This window comes from Orcinus orca, chromosome 15 (assembly GCF_937001465.1).
Source record: "Orcinus orca chromosome 15, mOrcOrc1.1, whole genome shotgun sequence".
Lineage (NCBI taxonomy): Eukaryota > Metazoa > Chordata > Mammalia > Artiodactyla > Delphinidae > Orcinus > Orcinus orca.
In genome coordinates this window covers 72,075,420-72,088,364 of record NC_064573.1, presented here as the reverse complement: position 1 = coordinate 72,088,364, position 12,945 = coordinate 72,075,420, and the positions used below count along the sequence as shown (strand labels likewise).

The 12,945-nt window shown below is 47.9% G+C and overlaps 2 protein-coding genes across 5 annotated transcripts in view; one reads left to right on the top strand and one right to left on the bottom strand.

The window, feature by feature from the left end:
- The window catches only part of KCTD10 (potassium channel tetramerization domain containing 10), a 34,619-nt gene extending 33,114 nt beyond the window's left edge, over positions 1-1,505 (top strand). The window contains exons 8-9 of one of the 2 annotated variants that reach the window (XR_007471852.1): positions 494-581; positions 1,059-1,505. The gene's annotated coding sequence lies outside the window, so the exon portion shown is untranslated. Of the gene's footprint in view, positions 1-493 lie in introns of both variants that reach the window. The other variant, XR_007471851.1, reaches the window with a different exon arrangement.
- The window catches only part of MYO1H (myosin IH), a 48,232-nt gene continuing 35,322 nt past the window's right edge, over positions 36-12,945 (bottom strand). Inside the window, exons 20-31 of one of the 3 annotated variants that reach the window (XM_049698386.1) lie at positions 10,385-10,461; positions 8,820-8,888; positions 7,306-7,390; positions 6,459-6,618; positions 5,751-5,834; positions 4,880-4,973; positions 4,622-4,677; positions 3,637-3,772; positions 3,198-3,268; positions 2,964-3,061; positions 2,260-2,359; positions 36-1,204 (exon numbers count right to left, since the gene is read on the bottom strand). In XM_049698386.1, coding sequence (XP_049554343.1) covers positions 1,181-1,204; positions 2,260-2,359; positions 2,964-3,061; positions 3,198-3,268; positions 3,637-3,772; positions 4,622-4,677; positions 4,880-4,973; positions 5,751-5,834; positions 6,459-6,618; positions 7,306-7,390; positions 8,820-8,888; positions 10,385-10,461 — 1,054 coding nt within the window. In that variant the 3' untranslated portion in view covers positions 36-1,180. Of the gene's footprint in view, positions 2,360-2,963; positions 3,062-3,197; positions 3,269-3,636; positions 3,773-4,621; positions 4,678-4,879; positions 4,974-5,750; positions 5,835-6,458; positions 6,619-7,305; positions 7,391-8,819; positions 8,889-10,384; positions 10,462-12,945 lie in introns of all 3 variants that reach the window. The other 2 variants (XM_033408660.2, XM_033408661.2) reach the window with 2 other exon arrangements.

Here is a 12,945-nt window from a genome sequence, read left to right as displayed (position 1 = left end):
ACAAAGAAGTGATTTCTTATGTGAGCACTAAGGGCAACAAAAGTCAATATTTGTATTTAAGAACCATCCAAGTAAAAACAAACACTGGCCTAAGATTTGGTGAAGAGCTAAGTTTTATTACACTGTAATAACTTACAATGGAAAAAGCAGAACAGCTTTGGGTCCCTCGTGATGAGGCTTTTTTTCAAATAAGTCATCTGATTGTGGTGACTGGGGACCTTGCCTCTCCATCGTCCTCCTGTAGTGGCTTACTTAGCAGGGCGGTCGCTGTGCAGGTACCCTGGCCCTCCCTCTGGAATGTGTTTTCTAGGGCTCCACCCAGGGTCACTGTAACACGTGTGTGTCACTAACCTTTCTGTCTCTTTGTGCCATGGAAAAAAACGCTATGAGCTTCAGAAGTAGTCACTGTGTGTTGTACAAGCATCTGTGGACATATGTAAAATAAAAGTTATATAACGCTTCTACTTAAATCTGTTTTTCTGGGTCTTTTCAGAAATGCCCAGCACAGTCCAGCCACTGAACTGAAGTGCAGTTCACAGGAAAGAGAGCAGAGATCCCACCTTCTACTTCACCACCTAAAGGTTGCTGCTCAGGGTGGAAAAGATGAGTCATTTTTCCGTAGTGTTTGAACTCAAACACTGGAAGGAAGTCTTGGGTGGAAATGCTGCTGGGCTTGTGAAACAGCGGTCGGCTGCTGTTGCCTCCGACTGCAGGTTTGGGGTGGGGAGAGCTACACCTCACCATGTGGAGCCTAAAGCCATGCAGGAACTGGGTATGTTTCTGAGTTCCATTTATTTAAAGCAAAATTCAGATTTTGCAGCTTTATGCTCTCAGACCACGTATAATACGTCATTGTGCCCCAGGGGCAGCATGACAAAGAGAATCTGTCATCCCCCCATACTGACATGTTCAAGTGCCCGTCAAGTGTAGGTCCTATTGGGGATGTTTAAAATCACCCCCTTGGGTGACTTGAGGTTGGCTCCCTAAAGAGAACATGTAGTGCGACGGAACACCTGAGGGCTTGGCCTTTGGCATAAGATGCCACTCTGCTTCTTCAGGGACGATCCTTTTCCTAGAGCTGCTGGAAACTTTGCTTGAAGGTGTCGCTAACTGGACCAAATTCGAGCTTTCCTCAGTTGCAGCAGAAACGGCGATGGGAGAGATCACACGTCATCCTCCATCAGGACTTCCTGCGGACTGACACCTGGGGAAGGTACACGCTGAGGTTTAGAGGTGTCTCCTCTCACTCAGGAGGAGGCAGTGAGCGGTGCAGCCGCCTGCATGGTTGAGGGGGACGTGGACAAGCTGCGAGCAGCCAAGCCCCGTCACCAACACCATCTCCTGCCCCACCTCCCGTGAGACAAGCCACATCCAGAAATAGGCTCACTGAGGCCTCAGCTTCAGCCTGAGCCAGCCTGGGAGGAATGGGGGTAAGTTTTAAGACAGCATGTAAACTGAAAAGTCACCTTATACTTTACATTAAAAATCACGCTTCAGTATTTTAACTTGTCCCCAAAGGAGTTACCTGTTTTCGGGGGCAATTATGTGTGTTTGTCCACAAAACAGTTTCATCGTTAAATGTGTATGAGACAGTCCATGTTGTTAGACCATTTTTTAGTTTGTATATATATACCAAGTATTCATAATTTGCTACAAACCATGTTTTAAAGATTCAGCCCCGTCAGCTTTCAGTGTGTCATTTGCCAGCAGAATTGGATCAGACTTGCTAGCGAGGGCAAAGCCCCGAGCACTCAGGCTTGACTTCCTAAGATGCGCCTGGTTCCCAAACCTCTCCTCCTCAGTCCTGGGATCCTTGTTTTCCAGAGCCCAGGCCTCACCCCCAGCCAGTTACGTCATGGTGTCGGGGAGCGGGTCGGGGGAGACACACACACTGGTATTTTTCGAAGCTGGTCGGGAGTTTCCCCCGTGGAGACTCACTTGAGAACCACGTGATAGGGAGTGAGGCCTTTGGCATCCAGTGAAGAGGGGCTTTGACGTTTATAGTGTGAAAAGTTTAACGTCAGCTTCTGGTTCACTGACAAATGTGAGTAAACTGTTCTCCTTTTCAGTCCGTGTTTGAATCTGCACCTCTAGTACCCATTCCTTCCTATTTTTCAACGCAGAATCAGGGACAGAGGGAGAAATAAACTAGACTATGATTCTGGTCAATCTACAGGAGGACTGAAATTGGCAGAATCTTAACCTATAGTCTTACTTAAAACTGCTTACACCTCCCCCTCCCCAGACACGGCCACTCACCACTGTTAACTGTCCGTTTTTATCTTTATAGATTTGTTCTTCTGGTCCGGTGTCAAAAACTATTGTGCCTTCTTTTCCAGGACTAATATAAAACTGTAAACTTAAAATACACAAAGTGATAAATTACTGGCATACTCTATTTTTTCCTTCAGCTCTGGGCCTGCAAAAGAAATTCACCTGTGACGCTTACTAGTTTTGAGATCAAATTCCTGTTTCATTACAGAGTTTTATTGTATATTTGAGTAATCGAAAAGAAAACCGTTTCTGCAACTGGGAAAATGGCCACGCCTTCCTGTAGTTATTTTCAAATCGGTTTAGCACAGTTCTTCCACAGGCATCAACAGCAGAGGTGTGGCTGGCACCTGCTCTCCCCCAGGGTGGGTCCCCCTTTCACTGGGTGACAAATTCCCTTAGGACCATAAGCACCTCCTTTGAAAACTAGATGGTGAGACCACTGTTCATTCCCTTTGGTGAATAAGTGATCACTGACTTCATTTCTGTGGAGCCCAAGTCCTAGGGGGTGAGGAGGGAAGAAAGCTGGTGATCGGAGGGGGCAAGGGTACCCCCACCCCTTGTGGGTAGGCAGTTCTTACTTTGCGGGGAGGGGCAGGCCTGGGTGAAACGATTAACATTTGCGTCTTCCTTGATCTGTTAATAGACACTTAACATTGAATGACTTCCTGAGTACAGACGAAAACACCTACCTTCCTTGAACAACATTTACAATGTTCTCCTTCTTAGCCAGCATGACGAGTTTGGTAACTGCCTCAAATATGTGTTTGCACTGTAAGACGGCATCCCCCTGCGGCAGAGAGGAGAGAACACGGCCAGTTCAGTGGTAGCGGCTTCACAGAAGAACATCACTGAGGTTTCACTGGGGGCAGCTAAAGATTTTGGCAGTGTTTCCCTCTGTTAGCAGCCCTGTGGCCGTAGGTTACCTTTTGCCTGTTGCCTTCTGGCGAAACGTGAATGACTAACATTCCGTCGCTGAAGCTGCTGGTAGAGACACCTTAGGACAGATCCAAAGTTAGAGGCCAAGAACTGGACAACTTGACATTAATACAGAAAAAAGGCATGCCTGGGGTGTCCCCAACCCCAGGCTTTTTCCCTCCTAGCTGGGCCAAGTGGGGTGGCCCTGCAATCAGCACCTGTGCTCGGAATAAAAAGCTGGTCCCTGTCAAAGGTGACTAGTGTCCGACCCGGATGCCGGAGTGAGATGCCGTTGGCGTTTGTGCCAGAATAAGAGGCACAGCCCGGGCCGCCCTGGGTTTTGTGGGCATCTTCACTTAGGTCTTTCCGTGAAAGGCTGCTGCATTGCTGGTGTGCCCGGGAGCTGAGTCAACCCAGTGAATTTTCTGAAGATTGCCTGCTGCTTACCTTTGAGCGCAGGGTACTCTATTTTCTGCTTGATTTTGGCAAGTTCCACCACGTAAGCTGCTTTCTGAGTGAGAATGAGTTGCCTCTGCCGTGTCTTGAAGCCTTTCCTGTCGTATTTAATGACCGGGATACCGTACTGCAAGGAGGTGACCGTCACTACGAGGGGACGCTTGCTTCGCGGGGGAGGGCGGCAGCGTACCGAGTGCCTTGTTACTCGGCCTCTGGAAACGTTGCTTCGAGCCCCCGAACGGAGAGGGGCTCAAACAGATCTTGCATAAATGAGTTTTCCCTGAACCCTGGCTCTCTGCCTGAAAGGCTGTGATTCCTGGCTCTGCCTATGACGTTGACCTTCTGAGGTATTCAAGGCCACAGCCACTTGCCTCACAGGGCTGCTCTGAAAGGTCAGCAGAGATGAAGACACTCTGCAGGCGTTAAGAGCCCTGACAGCCAGAGGGTGATCCAACCTAGTCACAGGTTTCTAGTCCCCAGGGACCAAAGTGACCAAGCAGCCACCGGAGCCAGTCACCAGCTGCCGCATGCCAGGCCGCAGCCTGTGCCCTTCACACCATCAACCCCTCCGTCCTCCCCATTCACAGAAGGATGGAGGCACCGAAGGCGTAAGTCACCTGCCCAGGATCACACAGCTAAGTTACGAAACCCACGTCGGCGCCCAGGCACACTGCTTCTAATAGGGGATGTTTAACGATTAAGTGTATGCCTGCATTTCGCTTAACTTCATAGAAAGCCAAACACCGTTCCTGGGTGACGGGTGAGGGCCATAAGAACAGCCACAGGTACCTAATAGTCACGTAACTGTGATCCCTACCATCTTAACACCCAGAGCATCACAGCTGAGAGCCCGGCCCACGCACACGCACCCCTGCGTTTTAATAGTGCTTCCAGACCCCCTTCACGTAGAAGACAGACCCTGTTCTCAGACCCCACAGGGGAATCCTGTCTCAGGCAAGGACACACATTTCCTTACTTGGATTTTCTCACTGCTGATGAGCTGAAGCACTTTGGGATTAATGTCTCCTTCATCTAAGGAAGCAACCAGAGTACAGCAAATCACTAAGTACCACCCCTGTGCACAGGCCGCTGGCATCTGCTCGTTTTCTGTCCCTCTGTGACCAAGAGCTCAGCCTGGGAGATAGCTGTCAGGAAATGCGGATCAAGCATCTTCCTTTGACTTTTTTTTTTTTAAATAGGGGAAGTGAGCACATAGATGAAAAAAGGGACTTACCTATTCGGCTGTTGGCAAAGGGTTGATTTAAGCTTTCTGCATAGCCTTCTTTCTTTCCCCTGAATATTTCACTTGTAACCACCTTTTGCTGCATCTGGTAATACATAATTAAAAGTACAAAATGGTAGCCATGAGGCTTTTGGGGACCTAAAGAGGTCCACACTAGTGCTTGCTTTCCTGAATAAGTAAGGCTCCTCAAGGAGCCTTGTCATACTTCTGCATAGGAGTCAGAACACACAGAAGTCAATCACATTTGGCTTTGGCCAAAATGCCTCAAAAATTCTACTGATTAGAGTCTGAAGTTGACACTTAGGCTTGTCTCTGCTTGCACTGACTTCCTGGAAGTGGAATTTTCAGAGTTGAGAGTTTCTTCTAGGTCAGAGATCCCAAACTGCAGCCCGTGGGCCAAATCCAGTCGTTTCTTTGGAGCGCAGCCATGCCATCCATTTACAGGTTGTCTCTGGCAGCTCGTGTGTACCAGGACAGAATAATTTCAACAGAGATGGTGTGGCCGGCAAAGCCTAGAATATTACCCTCTAGCTCTTTACAGAAAAAGTCTGCTGACCAGCAAATGAACATAAAGAGAACTACGCCAGCAGCAGAGAAGGGGCCCTGCATGCTTTGCGGTTCAGAGGCCGTCTAGATGATGTTCCCATGGTAACAAGAGAGTGATGCTACTTTGAACAGCTGCCAGTTAACGAGGGCTCTGTGCTAAGTGGTCTACATGCGTTTCATCCTCAAAGCATGTATGAGGCATGAGCCTTGTGTGACCCTTGGCTTACAGGTGAGATGGTGGGTGAGGATTGCTGACAAGGGGCCAGCACCCACCCCTCCAGCATCTTGCCACCTGCCCGCAACGCCACGTCCCTACCAGGGCTTTCCTCTCGGCTGTGATCCCTCGGCAGTACTTCCGGACCAGGTTCCTCATGCACATTTTCCTGAGCAGATTCGATGCCTGCGTGGAGAACACTCTTCTTTTCCACCTGCCTCCTTCACCCGCCCCCGCTTTAGGCTTCAGCCGCCAAAACAGAAGCTTTGAAAGCACAGCTGAATTCAGTTTGAGGTAAAGGACAGCCTTAATATTTTCTAGTCAAAGAAAGCAGCTCATCTTCCAGTCTTGGGCTCACTGTTCACCGCTGCTAAACTAGTGGTTCCTGATCTTGAATGAGTTTTGAGTCACCTGAGTTGCTGGCCAGGAGGTTCCTAGAGACGCTGATTCAATGGGCCCGGGTTGGGGCCCAGGAATCTTAGTCACCCCCACTCTGCGCCCCAGACACAGAGGGTCCCCAGAGCATCTACTGAGAAACACTGTTCTAGGCAACAGTCCCTAAACCCATCTGTAAATGTTACATCAAGGACAGAAACCATTCAAGAGTGCTCTGTGTAAACAGACCTCCACGGGCTTTATAATTCTAGAGACGATATACGAATTGTGAAGAGTTAAATCCCTTGGGCGTCACTCTTGCAGGGAAGTGGTTTGTCTGCTGACGCAGCCCTTTCAAGGCAAGGGAGGCGGTACCAAAAGATACACAAGTTAAGCTCCATCCGTGCCCACGCCATTTGCAATGTGAGTCCTTACGTTTTCCAAGAGGCCAGGAGGCCTCAGCCAGCTGTCGTCCAAGACGTTCTCTGGGACGTGATACCGAAGATTCAAGATGTAATTCTTCCGCACGAACACGATGAACTCCTCATTGTCAGGACAGAGGGGCTTGTTGCGATGGATGAATCCCTTTATGAACCTAAGCGGGAGAGAGTTTTGTTAGTTTTCTATTTCTTCACTTCCCATTTCTTCACTGAAACTTGCGTTCTCTCCCCCACTGGTTTGATTTAACGGTGGCCAAAATGGTGGAGATTACTTTGTTCGCCAAGTAGGGCCACAGGCCAAATCTGGCCCAAAGATATGTTCTATTTCACCCACACCATTTTTTGTTTTCTTTTGAGTGACTTGAATTCATTGCCAACAACAACAACAACAACAAACTGGGAAGTATTACATGAAAGCCAGATTTCCAGCTTTCCTTGAAAAAAAAAGATCTCCCAACACTGGGCTGGCCGCAGTCTGCTGAAGTGGGGTAGTGACTGCCCCTCTTAGGTGGACTGAGCTTTCCAGTTTGCGACAGTCCCTACCCTACCTTATTGCCTTAGCCCAGTTCATGAGACTCGCTGTCCCTGCCTGGCCTCAGAAGGCATTCGACTTTGTGACTTTTGAACTAGGCTAAGAGAAACAACAAACGTTCTGAGTTGCGATCACTGTCAAATTAGGAAGCTCAGAAGAAGGAGAGGGAACAGAATTCCTAAGGGTTGACATCCTGCAGGGAAGATGACTTTTCTGCCCAGAGCCAAAACCTCCAAGTCCATGACCACCCTCTGCAGCACAATAGCACTTAGAGACCTTTCCTCCCTACTGGACCCAACTGAGAACTTACTTTCTTATAATCTGCACAGCCCACTTTCTCCTTTTGGCCTCCTTCCGAGCCAGGGCTCCACGCCAGTGGGCTTCAAGTTTAATGGCTGAAAGAGTTCACTGCTGGCATTAGAAGGTGAGCACAATCACTTAAATACAAAAGCCTTTTCCAGAATTATTCATCCACTCCGCAAACACCTGGATGCCCAGCACCGCACTCCGCTAGCCCTCGAGATGGAAAGTGGGATGAGAGTCATCAGTCTCTACCCGGATGTGCCCAGACGGACAACTGAACCAGAGTGACAGAGGAGGAGAGGGTGCTGGGAAGCATCAAGGGAAGCTCCAAAATTACACAAGGGGCCAGTTTTCTGAGGTCTTTTTGAGGGACCAGAGTGGCACTTGATGGCACAGATTAGTCTTGCCACTGCATTTGCTTTGTCTCACCCCATGCTTAGTTTTAGTTGTCTACGTTAAAAAATGGGGATACATAAATTGGGATACACAAAAATTAGATTTCTGGCTTGTGTCCCAATTTTTAAATGCTTTTCAGATTGTTTTTCCAGTTAATTCAGATATTCAAAATGCTTTTCTTTTATTCCTCATGGCCACATTGTTACAAAAACAAACAACTGGAAACAACCCAAATGTCCATCAACGGAACAGCTAAATTGTGGTACGCTCATATAGCACACAGGGGTCAGCAAACTGCGGCCCTCGGGCTGGCCACCTGTGTCTGTAAGTAAAGTTATTGCAACAGAAATGTCGCAGAAGAAAAATACAAACAGCATAATTTTATGGAGTTCAAAACATTCCAGCCTACAAGTATATTATTTAGTGATGCATCCATAGATGATAAAATTATTAAAAAAAAACAGGGAAATAAGGGAAAGTTCAGAAGAATAGTGTGTGTGTTGTGGGGGGATGCGGAGAAGTGATTGAGGAGGGACAAAGTGCAGGGGCTCCAAGTGCACTCATGGTGTTAGTTAATAAAAATAATAAAATTATTTTTTATTAATAAAAAATTATTCTTTAACATGCATGGACTTCCCTGGTGGCACAGTGGTTAAGAATCCACCTGCCAGTGGAAGGGACATGGGTTCGAGCCCTGGTCCAGGAAGATCCCACGTGCCACAGAGCAACTAAGCCCGTGCGCCATAACTACTGAGCCTGCGCTCTAGAGCCCACGAGCCACAACTACTGAAGCCCGCATGCCTAGAGCCTGTGCTCTGCAACAAGAGAAGCCACCGCAATGAGAAGCCCGCGCACTGCAATGAAGACCCAACTCAGCCAAAAATAAATTAAAAAAAAAAAATGCACATGTTGTGGATCAAATAAAACATGTCTGTGTAACAAGTATAGGCTACATTGTTGAGTAAAAATGAGGCCCCAGAACCAGACCCCAAGAATGCCCGACACCAAGGTTTCAAGGCCAGGCAGGCGAAAAGGATGCTCAAAGGAACCTGTGCGTCTAGGTGCCATGTGGATGAGAGGGAAACTTGTCCATGGCAAACCTGAGAGGTCCTGTTCAGTTCTTACCTGCTTGTCTTTTTCTCACGTATGCTCTCCTTTCCAGGCAGCCTTTGTACATGGCTTGGATTCTCGCAACTTAAAAGAAAACAAAACTTTTGGTGAAATGGCTTTCAGTTGTGCAGCTTGGTAGGTGTGACCTTTGGAGGAGGTGTCGGCTGTGGCCCTAGGGGCACACAGGGTAGAGGTGACAGGAAGCCACGGGATATGACGGGATAGAAACGAGAGTGGGCGGGTTACGTTCAGCCTGAGTGCCAGAGCTGGCCAGTAACTGGGGCTCCCTTTCTTCCTCTTGCCTTCCCCCAGCTAAGGAACAGAACCACCATCTGGAGGGCTTGCTGGCCCCTGGTTCTAGGCATTGTATTTCATCCTCCCACCCAACCCTGCAAGGCAGGCAGGCAGGCAGGCAGGCATCAGCACATTTGACAAAGCAGATCACAGACCCAGCCGGTGAAGACCCTTGCCAGGTGCGAGGCAACCACGCGGCTATGAAGCAGGAGTGTGAACCCAGGGCTGTGGAACCACACACATGCCGTGTACCTTCTCCATTCACTGTGTGCCCCCTGCACCCAGTGACTGGGGTCCCCCCACAGACCAGGCTCCTCGAGGGTCCCGCACACCAGCAGCATCACATCCCCTGGGAGCTGGGTAGAAATGTTAACCCAGGCCCCCGCATTCAGCACCTGCCCATGAACCTGATCCTGGGTGATCAGTGCCCGCTGCCGGAGGGGTCAAAAACAGACCACCAACAACAGTGGTTACGAGCCCAGGCCCTGAAGCCAGACAGACACACACTCAAACCCCCGCTCTGCTGCTGTTGGGCCTCAACTTCCCCACATGTAAAGTGGACATGATAATACCACTCGTCCACAGGTTTGTTCCGAGAATACAATGAGATCATGAATACAGCAAGCACTGAAATTACTCAAGCAGAGCTGGTCTCAGCAGGCCAGGTGAGATCTCAGAGGGGAAGCCCCTACCCCCTGGTCGTTTTGATTTGTGATTTTTTGCATTTTCCTCCCGTCTAAGTTTTCTTATTTACCATTCACAACAAACACCCTGGCTGTGGGCTTTGCAGCTACACCTTCCGACATCAGACACATACAAATGAAGTTTTAAAAAAACCCTTCATTTAAGGGGGATGGACTCCATGGGTTTAGGTCCTGGTGTGGCACGACAAAGTTGGATCCAAACTAAAAATGAGGCAGAACTGCAGTGTTTAAGTTTCCAGGTGCATCCGTGACAGCCCTCCAAACATAAGGGATAAATTCACCTGTGTCTTATAATCCTGTTGCCTTGTTCTGGGTTAAGGCATAAGTTCACCTGTATCTTATAATCCTGTTGCCTTGTTCTGGGTTAAGGCATAAGTTCACCTGTATCTCATAATCCTGTTGCCTTGTTCTGGGTTAAGGCATAAGTTCACCTGTATCTTATAATCCTGTTACCTTGTTCTGGGTTTCCAAAGCCAGTGCTTCTAACATTATATCAAACACTCATGTTTAAGATGTTTCCCAAGCTAAGCTTGTTCATATCACATTCTGTTAAAATCAGGGCAGGAAAAAAAAAACCCATACCTAATTGATGTTTACTAAATTCAAAGGCATCTTCAGTAGCAAACAGAGTTCTGGGGAAGCGAATGAATATTTTGGATCTAGAAATGAAAAAAATGTTTTCATTATTAACTGGTCGTCACCGTCTGTAGTGGATTCAATAGTGTCCTCCCCCCACCCCCAAAGTCATATCCACTTAGATCCTCAGAATGTGATTCTTATTTGGAAATGCGGTCTTTGCAGATGTCATCAAGGTAAAGATTGAGATAAAATCACACTAAATCCAATGAGAGTGTTCTTATAAGAGAGAGGGAAAGACGCACAGACGCAGGGGAGAAGGCCGTGTGAAGACAGAGGCCGAGATTGGAGTGATGCCACAAGCCAAGGAATGTCAGGAGCCACTGGAAGCCGGAAGCAGCAAAGAAGGATCCTCCCAGAGAGACGTCAGAGGGAGCACGGCCCCGCCAACACCTGGATTTTGGCCTTCTGGCCTCCAGAAATGTGAGAAAATAAATTTCTGTTGTTTAAAGCCAACCAGTCTGTAGGTAATTCATTATGCAGCGCTAGGAAGTTAATTCACCTTCCTAACCCAAAGTGACTTCCCTGGGCTTTAAAAAGTGATGACAGAGAATATGGGTCTAAGTTTAGGAGAAGATCCCATCAGCCAGCAAAGGTAAATTATAAATATCGAGCTCCTACTGCCTGCCCTCAAGCCCCCCGGCCACCCACGCTTTGAGGGAAACTTCCCAGGCCAGCCACTGGGGACAGCAGAGCATCGTGCCACGTGAACCCATCAGAGGTTTTATACCGGGGGCAGATAACACCTCTGACCTCCATGACCCACCTCCCACTGGATGTGCTAAGCCCTATTCCTGAGAAATCTGGCTTGGAAAAGTAACTGCTCCTTGGAGCAGGGCCCAGAATAGAATAAAGGATGGAACGGGGCCAGGGTGGTCATAGAGGGCCATGTACAAGTTGGCAGGGAAAGCCCACTGACAGATTCAAAGGCAGCGATCCCTGACGCTGGAATCTCTGCGGCCTGGGAGTAGATCCTCTTCATGCGTGGGCCCTGTTCTTTGCAATCAAATGAACGCTGACCAAAACGTCTAAGAGAACAGATGAAAATTATCCTGGTTCACCCCACTGAGTCCTGCCTTGATGCTTTCAATGTGTACGAAAAGGCCTGCTCACGGACGACAGCTCTACAGTAATGATACCTAGAGTTCTAGAACACCACTTTCTGGGAGATGCTAGAGGAGCTTTCTCATCGCAGAAGTCCGAATATCCCCTCCGAGAAGTCATGCATACACTTTGAACAATGAAAGAATGTAGGCACAGAGAGATTAGGGAATTCGCGCTGACACCCTCCTCATTTTGTGCACAAAGAAGCTCATCCCAGTCTCCAGTGCAGGTTTAGAACCCGGGGCTCCTTTATACTTAATCCCCTCCAACAGGCAACTATGTAGCCTTTCTAACCACTTAGCGCTTGTGATACGGTGCTTTATAATAAGAAATACGTATTTGGTCTCTGTCCCGTTCCAGTGTCACAGCTCCCAAAACCCTTGTAATTTCCTAAGTGATTAGAGCAATGGGGCATCTTTCGCTATGATCTATCTTTTGGGTTTTGTTCCTGAAATAGCTTCAAAGTGATAAAGGGGAAATGGGTGTCTTTTTAAAAATTCTTTTCCATTATGGTTTATTATAGGATATGGAATATAGTTCCCTGTGCTATACGGTAGGACCATGTTGTTTATAGTAGTTTGTATCTGCTAATCCCAAATTCCCAATTTATCCCTCCCCACCCCCTTTCTCCGGGTGTCTTTTATTATTTATAACAAACCCCTTTCAACCACACCACACCTGAGTTTATGCTAACAGCTGATGTTTGGAAAGCCCCTAGATAACCTAAGGATGGGAACTGGTTGCTAGGGAAACCAACCTTGAGATTAGAAGGTTGGAACTTTCAGCCCCACTCCTGGGCGTGAGGTTGAATGAATGACCACTGGCCAATGAATTTATCAATCATGCCTATGCCTCTATAAAACCCCCAAAAGGCATGATTTGGAGATCTTCTGGGTGCACCTGGAGAGAGCATGGGACGTCCGCACCCCCTCCCACACACCTTGCCCTGTCTATCTCGTCTCTTTGGCTGTTCCCAAGTTATATCCTTTTGTAATAAACTGGTAATCCAGGAAGTAAAGTATTTTCCTGATTCTTTGAGCTACTCTAGAAAAATTAATCAAGCCCAAGGAGGGGGTCATGGGGACCTCCAATTTATAGCTGATTGGTCAGAAACACAGGTGACAAACAGGACTTGTGATTGGTCTCTGAAGGGAGGATGGACAGTCTTGGGAGACTGAGCCCTTAACCCGCGGGATCTGACACCATCTCCAGGTCGACTGTCAGAAGTGAGTTTAATTGTAGGACACCCAGCTGGTGTTAGAAGTGTGATGGAGTGTTTTAAGTGTGAGGGAAGCGTTGAGAGTAGAGACACACAGGAGAGTTTTTTCTTTACAGAGATGCATTTAAATTGAGTGAATCCAAGTATCTGCTTAGAAATCTACGTAAACTCCTGAAGAATGGAT